The 13,014-nt window shown below is 44.2% G+C and overlaps 2 protein-coding genes across 2 annotated transcripts; both read left to right on the forward strand.

Moving 5' to 3' along the window:
• The first annotated feature begins 429 nt into the window (after window positions 1-429).
• LOC143401297 (olfactory receptor 7D4-like) lies at window positions 430-1,368 on the forward strand. Its single transcript, XM_076858579.2, has one exon. The coding sequence runs from the start codon at window positions 430-432 to the stop codon at window positions 1,366-1,368; it is 939 nt and encodes a 312-aa protein (XP_076714694.1).
• A 6,356-nt stretch (window positions 1,369-7,724) lies between these two features.
• Window positions 7,725-8,663, forward strand: LOC143401301 (olfactory receptor 7D4-like). The gene has a single exon (XM_076858592.2). It carries the CDS (start codon window positions 7,725-7,727, stop codon window positions 8,661-8,663), a length of 939 nt encoding a protein of 312 aa, XP_076714707.2.
• The last annotated feature ends 4,351 nt before the right edge of the window (window positions 8,664-13,014 follow it).

Below are 13,014 nucleotides of genomic sequence, written 5' to 3' on the forward strand. Positions count from 1 at the left end.
TTGAACAATAATCAATTTGGCAAGGATGGGCAGAGACAGAGAGAATGACATTAATGACAGACTTAAAATTCTTTAGGAAAAGATGCCATCAAATCAGGATTGAAACTGTATTAATAATTGAAGACCATTTAATACTAGGCTAAGTCAGAGCATTTAGGAGTGATAATTCCTAATAAATGAAATGGCATATATTTTTATTTTTGTATTGTAACATTAAAAAACACAGTCATTTTATTTTTTAAATCAGAAAATATAAATTCTAGAATGAATGGGTGAAGAAAGGAATAAAGAGTAGAAGCTGAAGAGAGGAAATGTTTAAATAGGACCCACAATTTTAAGTCACTACCAAAGACTTCTTTCCACCAAGTGATAACTGGGTGTGTTCCATTGCTGACCACGTCTCTATCATCCAACAGATCTCTCAACCACATGGAGTCCGAAAACCAAACACTTGTAGCAGAATTCCTCCTCATGGGACTCTCAGAGGACCCAGAGCTGCAGCCCATCCTCTTTGGACTGTTCCTGACAATGTACCTGGTCACTGTTCTTGGGAACCTGCTCATCATCCTGGCCATCAGCTCTGACTCCCACCTCCACACCCCCATGTACTTCTTCCTCTCCAACCTGTCCTTGGCTGACATCTGTAGCACCTCCACCTTAGTCCCTAAGATGCTGGTGAACATCCAGACAGAAAGCAAAGCCATCTCCTATGCAGGCTGCCTCACTCAGCTGTGCTTTTTCGTGGTTTTTATAGGTATGGACAATTTACTGCTGACCGTGATGGCCTATGATCGATATGTGGCCATCTGCCACCCCTTGCATTACACTGTCATCATGAACCCCCACCTCTGTGTCCTGTTGGTCCTGATCTGTCTGCTCATCAGCACTGTGAGTGCCCTGGTGCACACTCTGCTGTTGCTGCGTCTGTCTTTCTGCAAACACCTGGAGATCCCCCACTTTTTCTGTGATCTGACTCAGATCCTCAAGATGGCCTGTTCTAATACCCTCATCAATAACATTGTGGTTTATTCATCAACCATGCTGTTGGGTATTGGTCCTGTGTCTGGCATAATTTTTTCATATACTCGAATTGTCTCCTCTATCCTGAGAATCCCGTCCACTGGTGGAAGGTACAAAGCTTTTTCTACCTGTGGGTCTCACCTGTCGGTGGTTTCCTTGTTCTATGGGACAGCTTTTGGGGTTTACCTTAGTTCTGCAGTTACTGATTCTCCCAGGAAGGCTACAGTGGCCTCTGTGATGTATGCGCTGGTGACCCCCATGCTGAACCCCTTCATCTACAGCCTCAGGAACAAGGACATGAAGGGAGCCTTGAGAAAACTCACCTTGGGGACATGTTCCATTTCATGAATCTGTCACCTGCCTTGCCTGTGAGCTCTTAGACTGAGTCAAAGTGAGTCAGTTCTTCCAGAAAAATAGTACCTCTTGAGATTAGAGAGTAGAACAGCTGTGGGGGATGAGACCCTCAGACCTCTCAGTGACCAAAAAGGGCAAGTGCCCTCCAAGGACTCCCTGGTAGCCGTGGCTGGTTAGCTGCTCAGGGTCATGGTGGTGCCTTCCCAGTCCTGTCACTCCAACTCACTCCCATGCCAGGGGCACCCTGAGTCAGGACCCCTTCCCAGGGACTCTGGAAGCATAAACCACTTGAGGGTGGAGCAGTTGAGGAGTCACAGAAGCAGCAAACTCCAGGACCCTGAGGACGGGCTGTCTTGGCTGCTGCTTCCCTTCACCCACACCTGGGAGTCCCCTGACAGCTGCTGCTGCTCATCCTCACCCCAGGGCAGAGAAGCTCCTGCAGGGTGTGGAGGGGCATGGGGGAGGTGACCTCAGGCACAGGATGCAGACTCTGCTCTCCCTGGAAGTGGGGGTGCTCCCTGGGGAGGAACCCCCCCTGACAGGCAGCTGAGGCCCCCCGCACTCCCACCTCCTGCCCCACCAGCCTCCCCAGCTGGGAAGCCAGCGCCCTTCCTGTTGGGGGCAGTGCACACTCTTGGGCAGTGCTGTCTCCTTCTGCCCCAGCAAGAGGCTCCAGTAAAGAGTCCTGTTCCCACTGTGGCTGTGCCTGTTCTGATTCTTCTGGTGAAGAAGCCACCCAGCTGCTCACAAGAGCACTGAGCCCTGGGTGCGGCAGGATTCCTGACTCCCTCCGTGTTCAGTTCTCAGAGCCAAGGATTTAAGGGCGGGCTTTTAACACAAGTAGCTTGGTATTGAATCCCACTTTTCTATATTTTACTGTCATTTACTAACTAACTCTACTCTGATCTCCATTTCCACACCTATATAACTTTCAGACCCATGTCACACACTTAATAATGACTTGGAGGAATGAGTCTCTTACACTGGAATGTCTGAACTAATTCACTGTGTTGGATGTACATAGAAATTGGTCTGCATTCAACATAGACAAATTAAACAGTAATTCCTGGACCTACAATCTCCTGTTAATAAAATCATAAACTTCCTTACTTCCCCATAATTCCAAGTACGTTATTTTGTGTTGAGTGTGTGTGTGTGTGTGTGTGTGTATGCACACTTCCAGCCTATCACATTCACTACTTATAAAGTCAATTTCTCCCTTCACCTTTTTCCTTTCTTTATTTTCTTCTTAATTCATTGGAAAAGGTACAAGTACATAAATTTGAATCAATACATTAAGATTTCTCATGTAATCCCTGTGATATGTAGAAATGCTTTTATTAAAGTCTGAATAGTTGGCAAATCTCTTATCACACTTTAGTGGCTTATTTTCTGCCTAGTTGTGCTGTGGTCAGAGAACATGCTCTCTGTATATTTTTACTCCTGTGCAATTAAAAACGAGGCATTTAGCACCTATCGTAAAACATATGAAGTGTTTCTCTGGTGTAAATAAGTAATGTCATTAATTTTAAGGACTACTGGAAGCATTATTATATGTATGTCCAAATTGTTAATCATGTTCCAATATTGTTTGTGTCGAATTTTGTTGATTTCTCATTGTATTGTCATGGAGCTATACATATTAAAATCACATAGCATCATAATTTGTCAATTTCTGCTGGTGATTCATTCAAAGGATCATAAGGGAGTTCTAATTCATAATTTTATAATGTCCTGGTGCATTGGATGTTTAATCTTTATGCGATTACTTTTGTTATCTATGGGTGTGTCTTTGCATTGAAATCTCCTTCCATGAGGCACAGTGCAGTTACACAAGCTTTCCTTGGGAGCTACAGGTGATGAGAATCACGGATACTTCATATTTGCAAATGGTTTGCCTCCCATTCTCCTGTGGTTCTGAGACCCATCTTTGTGTGGTCCCAAGCCAAGCAGGAGAATCCAGACTCTCATCCTTCACTCTTGAGTCTGCAGACACCTAAACCTCAGCATAAGACCAGTCCTGGTACTCAGCTTGCCACTGTGGAGCCCCATACTCTTATATCTCCACACTGAAATTTGTCATGGTCCTTTAAAATAAAAGAGCTTTAAATTTTTTAATAAATCCTGGATGTGGTAACACACAACTGTAATCCCTGTGATTAGAAATCCTTAGACAGGAGGATTACGTTTGAGGACAGCCTCCTCAACTCAACGAGACCCTGCCTCCAAAATAAAAAAAATAAAAAGAACTGGAGATTGGACTCAGTGGTAAAGTTGTTCCTGGATTCAATCCCCATTAAAGAAATAAAAATAAAAATTAAAAAATTTAGTTGATTCACTTCTCATATTACAGATAAAGGAGCAGAGGAATACGGAGGTTGAATAATGTCCTCAAAGTTGCAAAGCTGCTAAGGGTTAGTAAATATTGGATCCAAATTTCCAAAGTCCCCATTGCCCCACCCTCCCATCCTACACCCAGCAGTATTGGATGTACAATCCATCATGGGCACACAAAAGGGAACTCTGCTTATGGAATTGCACGTGTGAGGACTGAGATTACAAAGTGCCTGCGCCTTGTCTCAGAGCCCTTTGAATGGAGCTGGGAAGCCTTCTAGGGTGGAGGGCCCATGCATCTCCTCCCCTGAATATTTGGGACTGGGCCAAACTACAGGATCTGTAGCACCTGGACCCTCAGTTACTCTTGCTGTGCTCATGGCTGATTATCAACAACAGCCAATAGGCTTTCAAACCTATCAGTGACCATCAGCTCCCACCAATTCCAATTTGTGGATAACAACTTGTACAGTCGTGTTTTTTACATTTTTAAACTCTATCCTTTCCCCCTTTGGTCACAACACACTACAGTTGCTCCTGGCCCTTGGGTCTCCTTATATTGCAATCCCTAAAGGTCCTAAAACAAACATCCTTGACTGTGGCCCGATTGTTGGTTTTTCTGTGAGTTTGCTGACACCAGGATCTTCCGGGCAAAGATAGCAGAACCACTGTCATGAATTGTGTCCTTGCCGATTTTAATGAGCTACACTGTGGGTTCTCAAAGTGGAGCTTCTGGGTCAGCTGTAGCAGCGTCACCTGGAAACTTGGTAGAACAGAATTCCTAGGACATAGGCCAACCCTAGTAAGTCTGAGACTCTAGGGAAGTACTAGCGATGTGTACGCTAACAGGGCCTCTCACTAAGTCTGAGGACCACAGTAGAAAAGCAATCCTTGTCTTTCTGGAGAATAGCCAACTCCTCACCCTCCCTCTGTTCCCTAGAGAAGGGAGATGGAGGCTGGGTATTGAGAGCTCTGTGACTCTCACTGTCTTATATCTCTGACCTCTTGGGACTCATTATGGAGGGTTCCTGACCATTTCTGTGTAAGAACCACTCAGAATCACCCAATCCTCTCTGTCCTCTGTCACATGCAAGGATCAGCCCCCAGGATGTTAAAATAGAGGCGCAGAGCTGGTGAGCACTGAATCTCGGCCCTGCCTGGCCTCCTCCTGGATTCAGCATTCCCTGTCTTTTCTGAGCTGAACTTGGAGGTGATCCTACCAAGGACAGGAGGAGGTAAGAGCTGCATCTCCACGAATGATTTTAGATATTTCCCAGTCTTCATGGGGAAGGAAGAGAGATGGGACTGGGGTGAGAGTGGGCCATTCTCTAAGGAGGGAATTCCTTTCTTGACCCGTGAGAATTGAGGGGTGGGTTCTTTGTCAAAGCTCCGCCAAGGAGAGGAGCACAAATCAAGAAAATCAGACAGTATCCCTTTAACATTTTTATTAATATTTTTTAAATTGTGGTTAAAATATTCGTAACAGAGGTTACATTTTGATCATTTCAGTGGCATTGGGTACACTCAACAATGGTTCTGTGACCATTATCACCATCCACTTCAGGACATTTTTCATCTTGCAACACTAAGACTGTTCCTATACCCATGAGCTCTTCATCCTCTTCTCCCCCATTCTCCTTTCTGTCTTCATGGATTTCAACACTCTTTGTCCCTCATAGAAGTGGAATCACATATATACCTTTTGGTGACTGGCTGATTTCCCTTGAGAACAAAGTCCTCCTGGTCCATGCTGGAGCCTGTGTGAGGGTTTCCTTCCTTTTACAGGCTGAGCCTTATCTCATTGTGTGTGTTTACCACATTGTGGGTCTTTATCCATCTGTGCCTGGGCACTGGGGTCTCCCACCTTCTGGCTCTTGTGAATAGTACTGCTGTGAATGAATGTGCACAAATATCTCTTTGACACCCTGCTTCAATTATTTCAGAGGTACACTCAGAGGCTGAAGCGGAATTGTTGGATCATGTGGCAATCATCTTTTCAATTTTTTCAGGAAAATTTTGATATTTTGACACAGTTATATAAAGACTGTTTTCTTATACTTTGGAATTTTCCAAATGTATAAGCTCTATTCAAGTTTCCAGGATACCTTTTGAGGGTTAAGGACCCAGATAACAGCCATTTGCTTCACTTGTTTTCTCTGTTTTGGGTAGAATAATGTCCTTCCTCCCCTGCTTCACAACATCCTATGTTTTTTTTTTGTTGTTGTTGTTGTTTGTTTGTTTGTGGTGCTAGGGATTGAATCCAGGGCCTTGTGCATGCGAGGCAAGCACTCTACCGACTGGGCTATATCCCCAGCACAACCTATTGTCTTGATGCTGAGGTCCAGTGGCCTGAGTGTCAGCAATGGCTCATCCAGCAACTATCTGCCCAACCCTGGCAGGCGTGGAGGTACAGGAAAAAGTGCTTGATCATCTCCCGTGCTCTATTCCATGCACACCTTCCTCTCTCCACATCAGGTATGAATATGTGTCCTTCCAAAACTCACATACTAGGTTGAATTGACTCACTTTTTTAATTTTATGAAATTTTAGTTAATAGACAATACTTGTGTCTATTCATGAAGTGCTTTGTGATCATATGTATCCAATGGGTAATAGTCAGATCAAGGTAGTCAGCATTCCCTTCTCTTTATTCACACATCATTTCTATGGGTTCAGAATGTTTGAACTCCTCTCTTATAGGTCATTATATAATATATGATAAATGGTGTTGCAATCTCTATTCACCCTGCTATGCCATAGACCCCTAGAACTTATACATCCCATGTAACTCTGTTCTGCTACCTGTTATCTGACCTCCCCATGTCACACCTGTACCTCACCTCCCTAGCCCCTTGTGACCCCTCTTCTACTTTCTACTTCTGCTGCAATAAAATTATTTTTCAGTTTTCACATATAAGTGACAGCATGCAGTGTTTTCATTTTTCTGCCTGGGCTATTCCACCCTGTCATTTATAGGAATATGTATGCAGCTAGAGTTGTTTCATTTTGATGACAGTAGGACAGGGCACACTGCCATCAATAATGTGCTTACTCACCTGCTCTTAGACTTATTCACTCCTGCTGACTTCTTGACTTACCCACAATGTGGAGTGTTAATTTTACAAAGTGAGTATGGCCAAGAGTCCATCACCCCATTTTTGATTATTTCAGAATCCAGATGTTGGAGGGACATTGAGCGAGGACTCAGTTTACTGGATGAAATGGCGTCAACAAAGTCCTCGGGAAGTGTTGGACTTTCACTATCCTCTCTGGCTGCTCTGCAAAATGCACGATTTTGAATGCACTCGGGAGTGCTGGGGGTGAGGGGGCGTGGATAAAGTCAAAACTATTGCCATAGGAACATTTTCCAGAAAGTAGCAATCAAGGAAAAATATAGACAAAAGGTTAGTTTCATAAAATATACATTGTGTGTGTGTGTGTGTGTTTCCAGACATGGTCCACTTATCTGGCTCCAAACTTCCCAGTAACAAAATAAATGAAAGCAACATGTCATTACAAAAGAAATAAAACAGCTCTTCAAAAATAACATCACTTATCTTGTTTTAAAGACTAGACAGGAATTTGTATTATGAGTGTGACAATTTTTAACAATGGACAGAATATAGAGTCATTCAAACTTTTTAATGATGTCCCTAGCTGTAGGAACAAATGACAAATTGTAGTCTACAACAAGCAATTCTCATATCCAAAGCAATTTCTTCAAATCACACAGATTCCAATGCAGTGGCTCTATACAATTGTAAGATACTATAAAGTAGGTAAAGGAAAAATGAACTGTGTCACTTCTCACTATAAGGCAGTAGAGAAAGAGAAATTACAATTTTCAGGAATAACTAAATTTGGATGGAGAAAGAAATGAGCAGGAAAATTTGAAGGGAACAGTTGTCTAAGTATCTGCAGAATTTAAGTCTTGGACCAAAGGCCTTTGTCCAACATTGATCTCTGTATATTCCATTGTCCCCAGGTCCCTATCTTTCTTCAGGTTCCTCAACAACATGAAATCCCAAAATCAAACACCTGCAGCAGAATTCCTCCTCCTGGGACTCTCAGAGGACCCAGAGTTGCAGCCCCTCCTCTTTGGACTGTTCCTGTCCATGTACCTGGTCACTGTTCTTGGGAACCTGCTCATCATCCTGGCCATCAGCTCTGACTCCCACCTCCACACCCCCATGTACTTCTTCCTCTCCAACCTGTCCTTGGCTGACATCTGTAGCACCTCCACCTTAGTCCCTAAGATGCTGGTGAACATCCAGACAGAAAGCAAAGCCATCTCCTATGCAGGCTGCCTTTCTCAGGTATGTTTTTTCGTGAATTTTCTATGTATGGACAACTTACTGCTGACCGTGATGGCCTATGATCGCTATATGGCCATCTGCCACCCCTTGCATTACACTGTCATCATGAACCCCCACCTCTGTGTCCTGTTGGTCCTGATCTGTCTGCTCATCAGCACTGTGGTTGCTCTACTGCACACTCTGCTGTTACTGCGTCTGTCTTTCTGCAAACACCCGGAGATCCCCCACTTCTTCTGTGATCTGACTCAGATCCTCAAGGTAGCCTGTTCTAATACCCTCATCAATAACATTGTGGTTTATTTATCAACCACTCTGTTGGGTATTGGTCCTGTGTCTGGCATAATTTTTTCATATATTCGAATTGTCTCCTCTATCCTGAGAATCCCGTCCACTGGTGGAAGGTACAAAGCTTTTTCTACCTGTGGGTCTCACCTGTCGGTGGTTTCCTTGTTCTATGGGACTGCTCTTGGGGTTTACCTTAGTTCTGCAGTTACTGATTCTCCCAGGAAGGCTACAGTGGCCTCTGTGATGTATGCGCTGGTGACCCCCATGCTGAACCCCTTCATCTACAGCCTCAGGAACAAGGACATGAAGGGAGCCTTGAGAAAACTCACCTTGGGGACATGTTCCATTTCATGAATCTGTCACCTGCCTCGCCTGTGAGCTCCTAGACTGAGTCAAAGTGAGTCAGTTCTTCCAGAAAAATAGTACCTCTTGAGATTAGAGAGTAGAACAGCTGTGGGGGATGAGACCCTCAGGCCTCTCAGTGACCAAAAAGGGCAAGTGCCCTCCAAGGACTCCCTGGTAGCCGTGGCTGGTTAGCTGCTCAGGGTCATGGTGGTGCCTTCCCAGTCCTGTCACTCCAACCCACTCCCATGCCAGGGGCACCCCGAGTCAGGACCCCTTCCCAGGGACTCTGGAAGCATAAACCACTTGAGGGTGGAGCAGTTGAGGAGCCACAGAAGCAGCAAACTCCAGGACCCTGAGGACGGGCTGTCTTGGCTGCTGCTTCCCTTCACCCACACCTGGGAGTCCCCTGACAGCTGCTGCTGCTCATCCTCACCCCAGGGCAGAGAAGCTCCTGCAGGGTGTGGAGGGGCATGGGGGAGGTGACCTCAGGCACAGGATGCAGACTCTGCCCTCCCTGGAAGTGGGGGTGCTCCCTGGGGAGGAACCCCCCCTGACAGGCAGCTGAGGCCCCTGCACTCCCACCTCCTGCCCCACCAGCCACCCCAGCTGGGAAGCCATTTTTCTAGTAATATTCAAACAATAATTCCTGTCCGTCCTCCTACTCGTTGTTTTCTTCACCCACTAATTCTTTTAAAATTTTTTTCTTGGTGCATTATAATTACACATAACAGTGGAGTTCCTAGTGTTCATTGTGACATAATTATACAAGCATGGAATTCAATTTTGTCCATTTCCACCCTCATGACTTCCTCTTTCACTGCTTCCTCTTCCCCCTTTCCTTCATTCATTGATTGATTGATTTTATTCTACTGGTCTTTCTTCTGCGTAGTTGTAGTTTTTGTATTCAGTGCATTACGGATACACATCTAGATGAAATTCACTCTCATATATTCACGAGTGCACCCAGGACGGGGTCCTCAGTTCCCTTCCACCATTCCTTTCTTTCCTCCTCCCTCCTGCCACCCTCTCAGTCCCTTTCCTCTATCCTACTGATCTCTCTTCTGTTTCCGTGCCACCCACTAGTTCTTGAGGGAATTTATGCATCATGATTCATAGAATAAAAGGTATGCATTTTTCTAAAGCTAGAACACAAAACAATGAAAGTGTGTGATGTTGTATTGGTTAGGAACTATCAACCGCCTTAATGCTTTTGCTAAATCTAGCATTAAATTGTAGTCAGTTCTTCACACAGCATCAAAACTGGTTTGTTGACATCAGTTCCCACAAAATCTTAACTCTGTCATTAACAAGATATTCTGTACAGAAGGTTATCATTACAAACCTCAGATATTGCTGAAAATTACTTTCTCACATCTTCTATGCCCTCTTTGTAAGAAATGACATGTCATTTAACCTTTTAAAGATATTATACTTTACAAGCCCATCAAGCTAGTGCATTGTGAACTGTTTAATTTGAAGAAATATCTTTAGCCAATAGAATTGGTCTTTTTTTGGACTGTAGTTTGCTATTTGTTCCTGCAATGAGAAACTTTATCAAAAAGAATGAGTCTCTATTTTATTTGTCACGTAAATGTCACACCCATTTGATAATTTTATGTGATCTTTAAAAAAGTGGTTATACTGTTAGTTAAGATTTTTAAACCTATACAACTGATATTATTCATGTAGAATGTGAGCTTTGGAAGGAGACATGCTCATGACAGAAGTGGAGGGAGGGGCTCTGGAGAGAGCGAAGGAGAGGAGCAAGCAGTGTTCCCTGTGCATCCTCACTGGCTGGGGAGGGGGGCGGGCACTGCAGGGTCAGTGCTGACTTTCAGGCCACTTTCAGGATCACAAACCACATGATCTTTTATGAAGCAAGGGAAGAAGGATATTAATCTACCTAAACAGAGAGAAAGTGAAGCTGAGCCAAGTTTGCTTGTGCATTTTCTATGAATAGTGCATGATGGGCTTTAAGAAAATACCTAAGGGCCTAGGGATATGGTGACTACTCTAGAGATACCAGCTATAATTATTGTTGCTGTTGATACAACAATAGGAAGCCATGTGGCAAAAGGGAAATTTGTCCTGGCCTACACACACACACAAGTGTCACAGTAATAATTAGTGTGGGACAGTCCCAGTGGGGCACACCTGTAATCCAGCTATTTGGAAGGCAGAGGCAGGAGGATCATAAGTTAGAGACCAGCTTGTTTAAAAATAAAAAGGGCTTTTAAATATTACTATTATTACTGGAGTCCTAGGCCAGAGGCCTGACTCAGGAAGGAGGTGTCCAATAAGTCATCAGGTCCTGCCACTCATCCTGAATGACAAATAGAAAAACCAATGGGGAAAAGCAGAAAAGGAGCTCTAATCAGGGTAGACACCCAGGGAGACAAGGGGACGCATTTGCCCTGTCATTAAGGATCTGGCAAACTTTGAGGTTTAATTATGTAAAAGAGAATGAGGGTAAAGGTTCAGGGGTTGCAATGTTAGAGGCTATGCACAGCTGCCAAAGCAGACCATCTTGACAAGGCATGGTCTCAGACATCTTCATCTCAGGGTTTGGCAGGCCAGGCCTTTTTGGTGATAAGAAAGTTTCTGTTGCCTCACAAAAATGCTTATTGATCAGACCTGTTGCCCCAGGAATCTCAGGTGACTCAAAGCAAAGGAAACCAATGCAAAAAGGAGGCAGAGATTCAGGTGAAGGAGTCCACATCCTTGTTTCCCTGTTAGTAGGACTTGAGCAGAGATCCTCAATCCCGACATGTCCTTCCCGAGAAGGGCATGAGCTTGGGGCTGGGGGTGTAGCTCGGTGCTTGTTTAGCATGTGTGAGGCCCTGGGTTCCTTCCTCAGCACTGCAATTATGTGTGTGGAAGAGGTTGGGGAGGCAGGGAAGAAAGATAGAGGAGATAGGAGGGAGAGAGAACATCCTCAGAGCAACACCTGAGTGGTAAGAAACGGACTCATTGGAATCCACCAGGACCCTCCATCAAACCAAAGGGCAAGCTGACTGGGGATATACTCACCTCCTTTCCTTGAATCTCAGTGTCTCCCCTACAGCGATGGATCTATAACCAACCATGTGAGTCCATAGCCAGGGGAGTCTCCTGCTGCCCTTTCTGGTATAAAAACAATAAGAAAGTTCCTGTGTAAGACTCTGCATTCCATCCCTAGCAACACACACACACACACACACACACACACACACACACACCATAATAAAAAAGAAACATTGAAAGAGACGTCTATTTTGTATTTGAGTCTGTGTGTGTGTGTGTGTGTGTGTGCGTGTTCACATGCTATGGATTGAACTCAGGGCTTCACACAAGCTGGGAGGGCACTTTACTATTAAGCTACATCCCCACTCTGAAAAAGCTCTTCAATCAGATCCAGCCATCCCAGCTCTGGGTATCTCTCCAAAGGAAATGAAATCAGTATACCAAAGGGACACCAGCATGCCATTGTTTATTGTGGCACTATTCACAATAGCTAAGGTTCCCTGTCCATCAACATATAAGTGAATGAGAAAAATTTGGTGCATACACAATGGAGTATTATTCAACCAAATAGAAAAATGATTTTTTTTTTTTTACTGGCAGGCAAATCAGGGAAGCTCAGCTGACTGCATTTGATTGCCCTCCCACATAAGAAATAAGCAGAAATGTAAAAAGAAAAAATGAATTGAATAGTGGCTAAACCTGGAAAGGCAGATAGCTCACCTCCACCAGTCCTACAGAGGTGGTCACAACTCCCAGAAGCAAAAGTCAGGAAACATGTGTACATAGATTTAGTACCCAGCACAGGCTGTGCTGGCCAGAGGACATTTCAGAATTCCTGTTTCCCTGGCGTCCACCTAGGCACTGGGATAGTTTTTCAGTTTCCACTTGAGAAAGTTCATTGAGGGAAAAACAAAAACAAAAACATAAAAACTTTTACTAGGAAATGGAAGGGCAAAAGTCAATCTGGAGCCTTTAATTTTAAAGGGTCTCTGTTACAGTCCTCTCATTTACAGCAAAAAAGATGGAAATGAAGGACATTATGTGAAACAAAATGAGCTAGACACAGGACTACAGGTACCACATGCTCTCTTTCATATGTTGGAGCTAAGAAATAAAAGTTGACTTTAAAGTAGAAGAGTGATTCCTAGAGAATAGGAAGGGTTTGCGGTTGGGAGAGGGTGGAAAAGGGAGGTTGGACTTGATTGGTTCATGTTATGTGTGTATGGGAATTTCATATATCAAGAAGTTCAAGACAGGTGAGGTGGCTCATGCCTGTAATCCCAGCTACTCCAGAGGCTGAGGCAGGAGGATTGCAAGTTAGAGGCCAGTTGGTGAATTACTAGGATCCTGTCTCAAA

The sequence above is a fragment of the Callospermophilus lateralis genome, chromosome 1 (genome assembly GCF_048772815.1).
Source record: "Callospermophilus lateralis isolate mCalLat2 chromosome 1, mCalLat2.hap1, whole genome shotgun sequence".
Taxonomy (NCBI): domain Eukaryota; kingdom Metazoa; phylum Chordata; class Mammalia; order Rodentia; family Sciuridae; genus Callospermophilus; species Callospermophilus lateralis.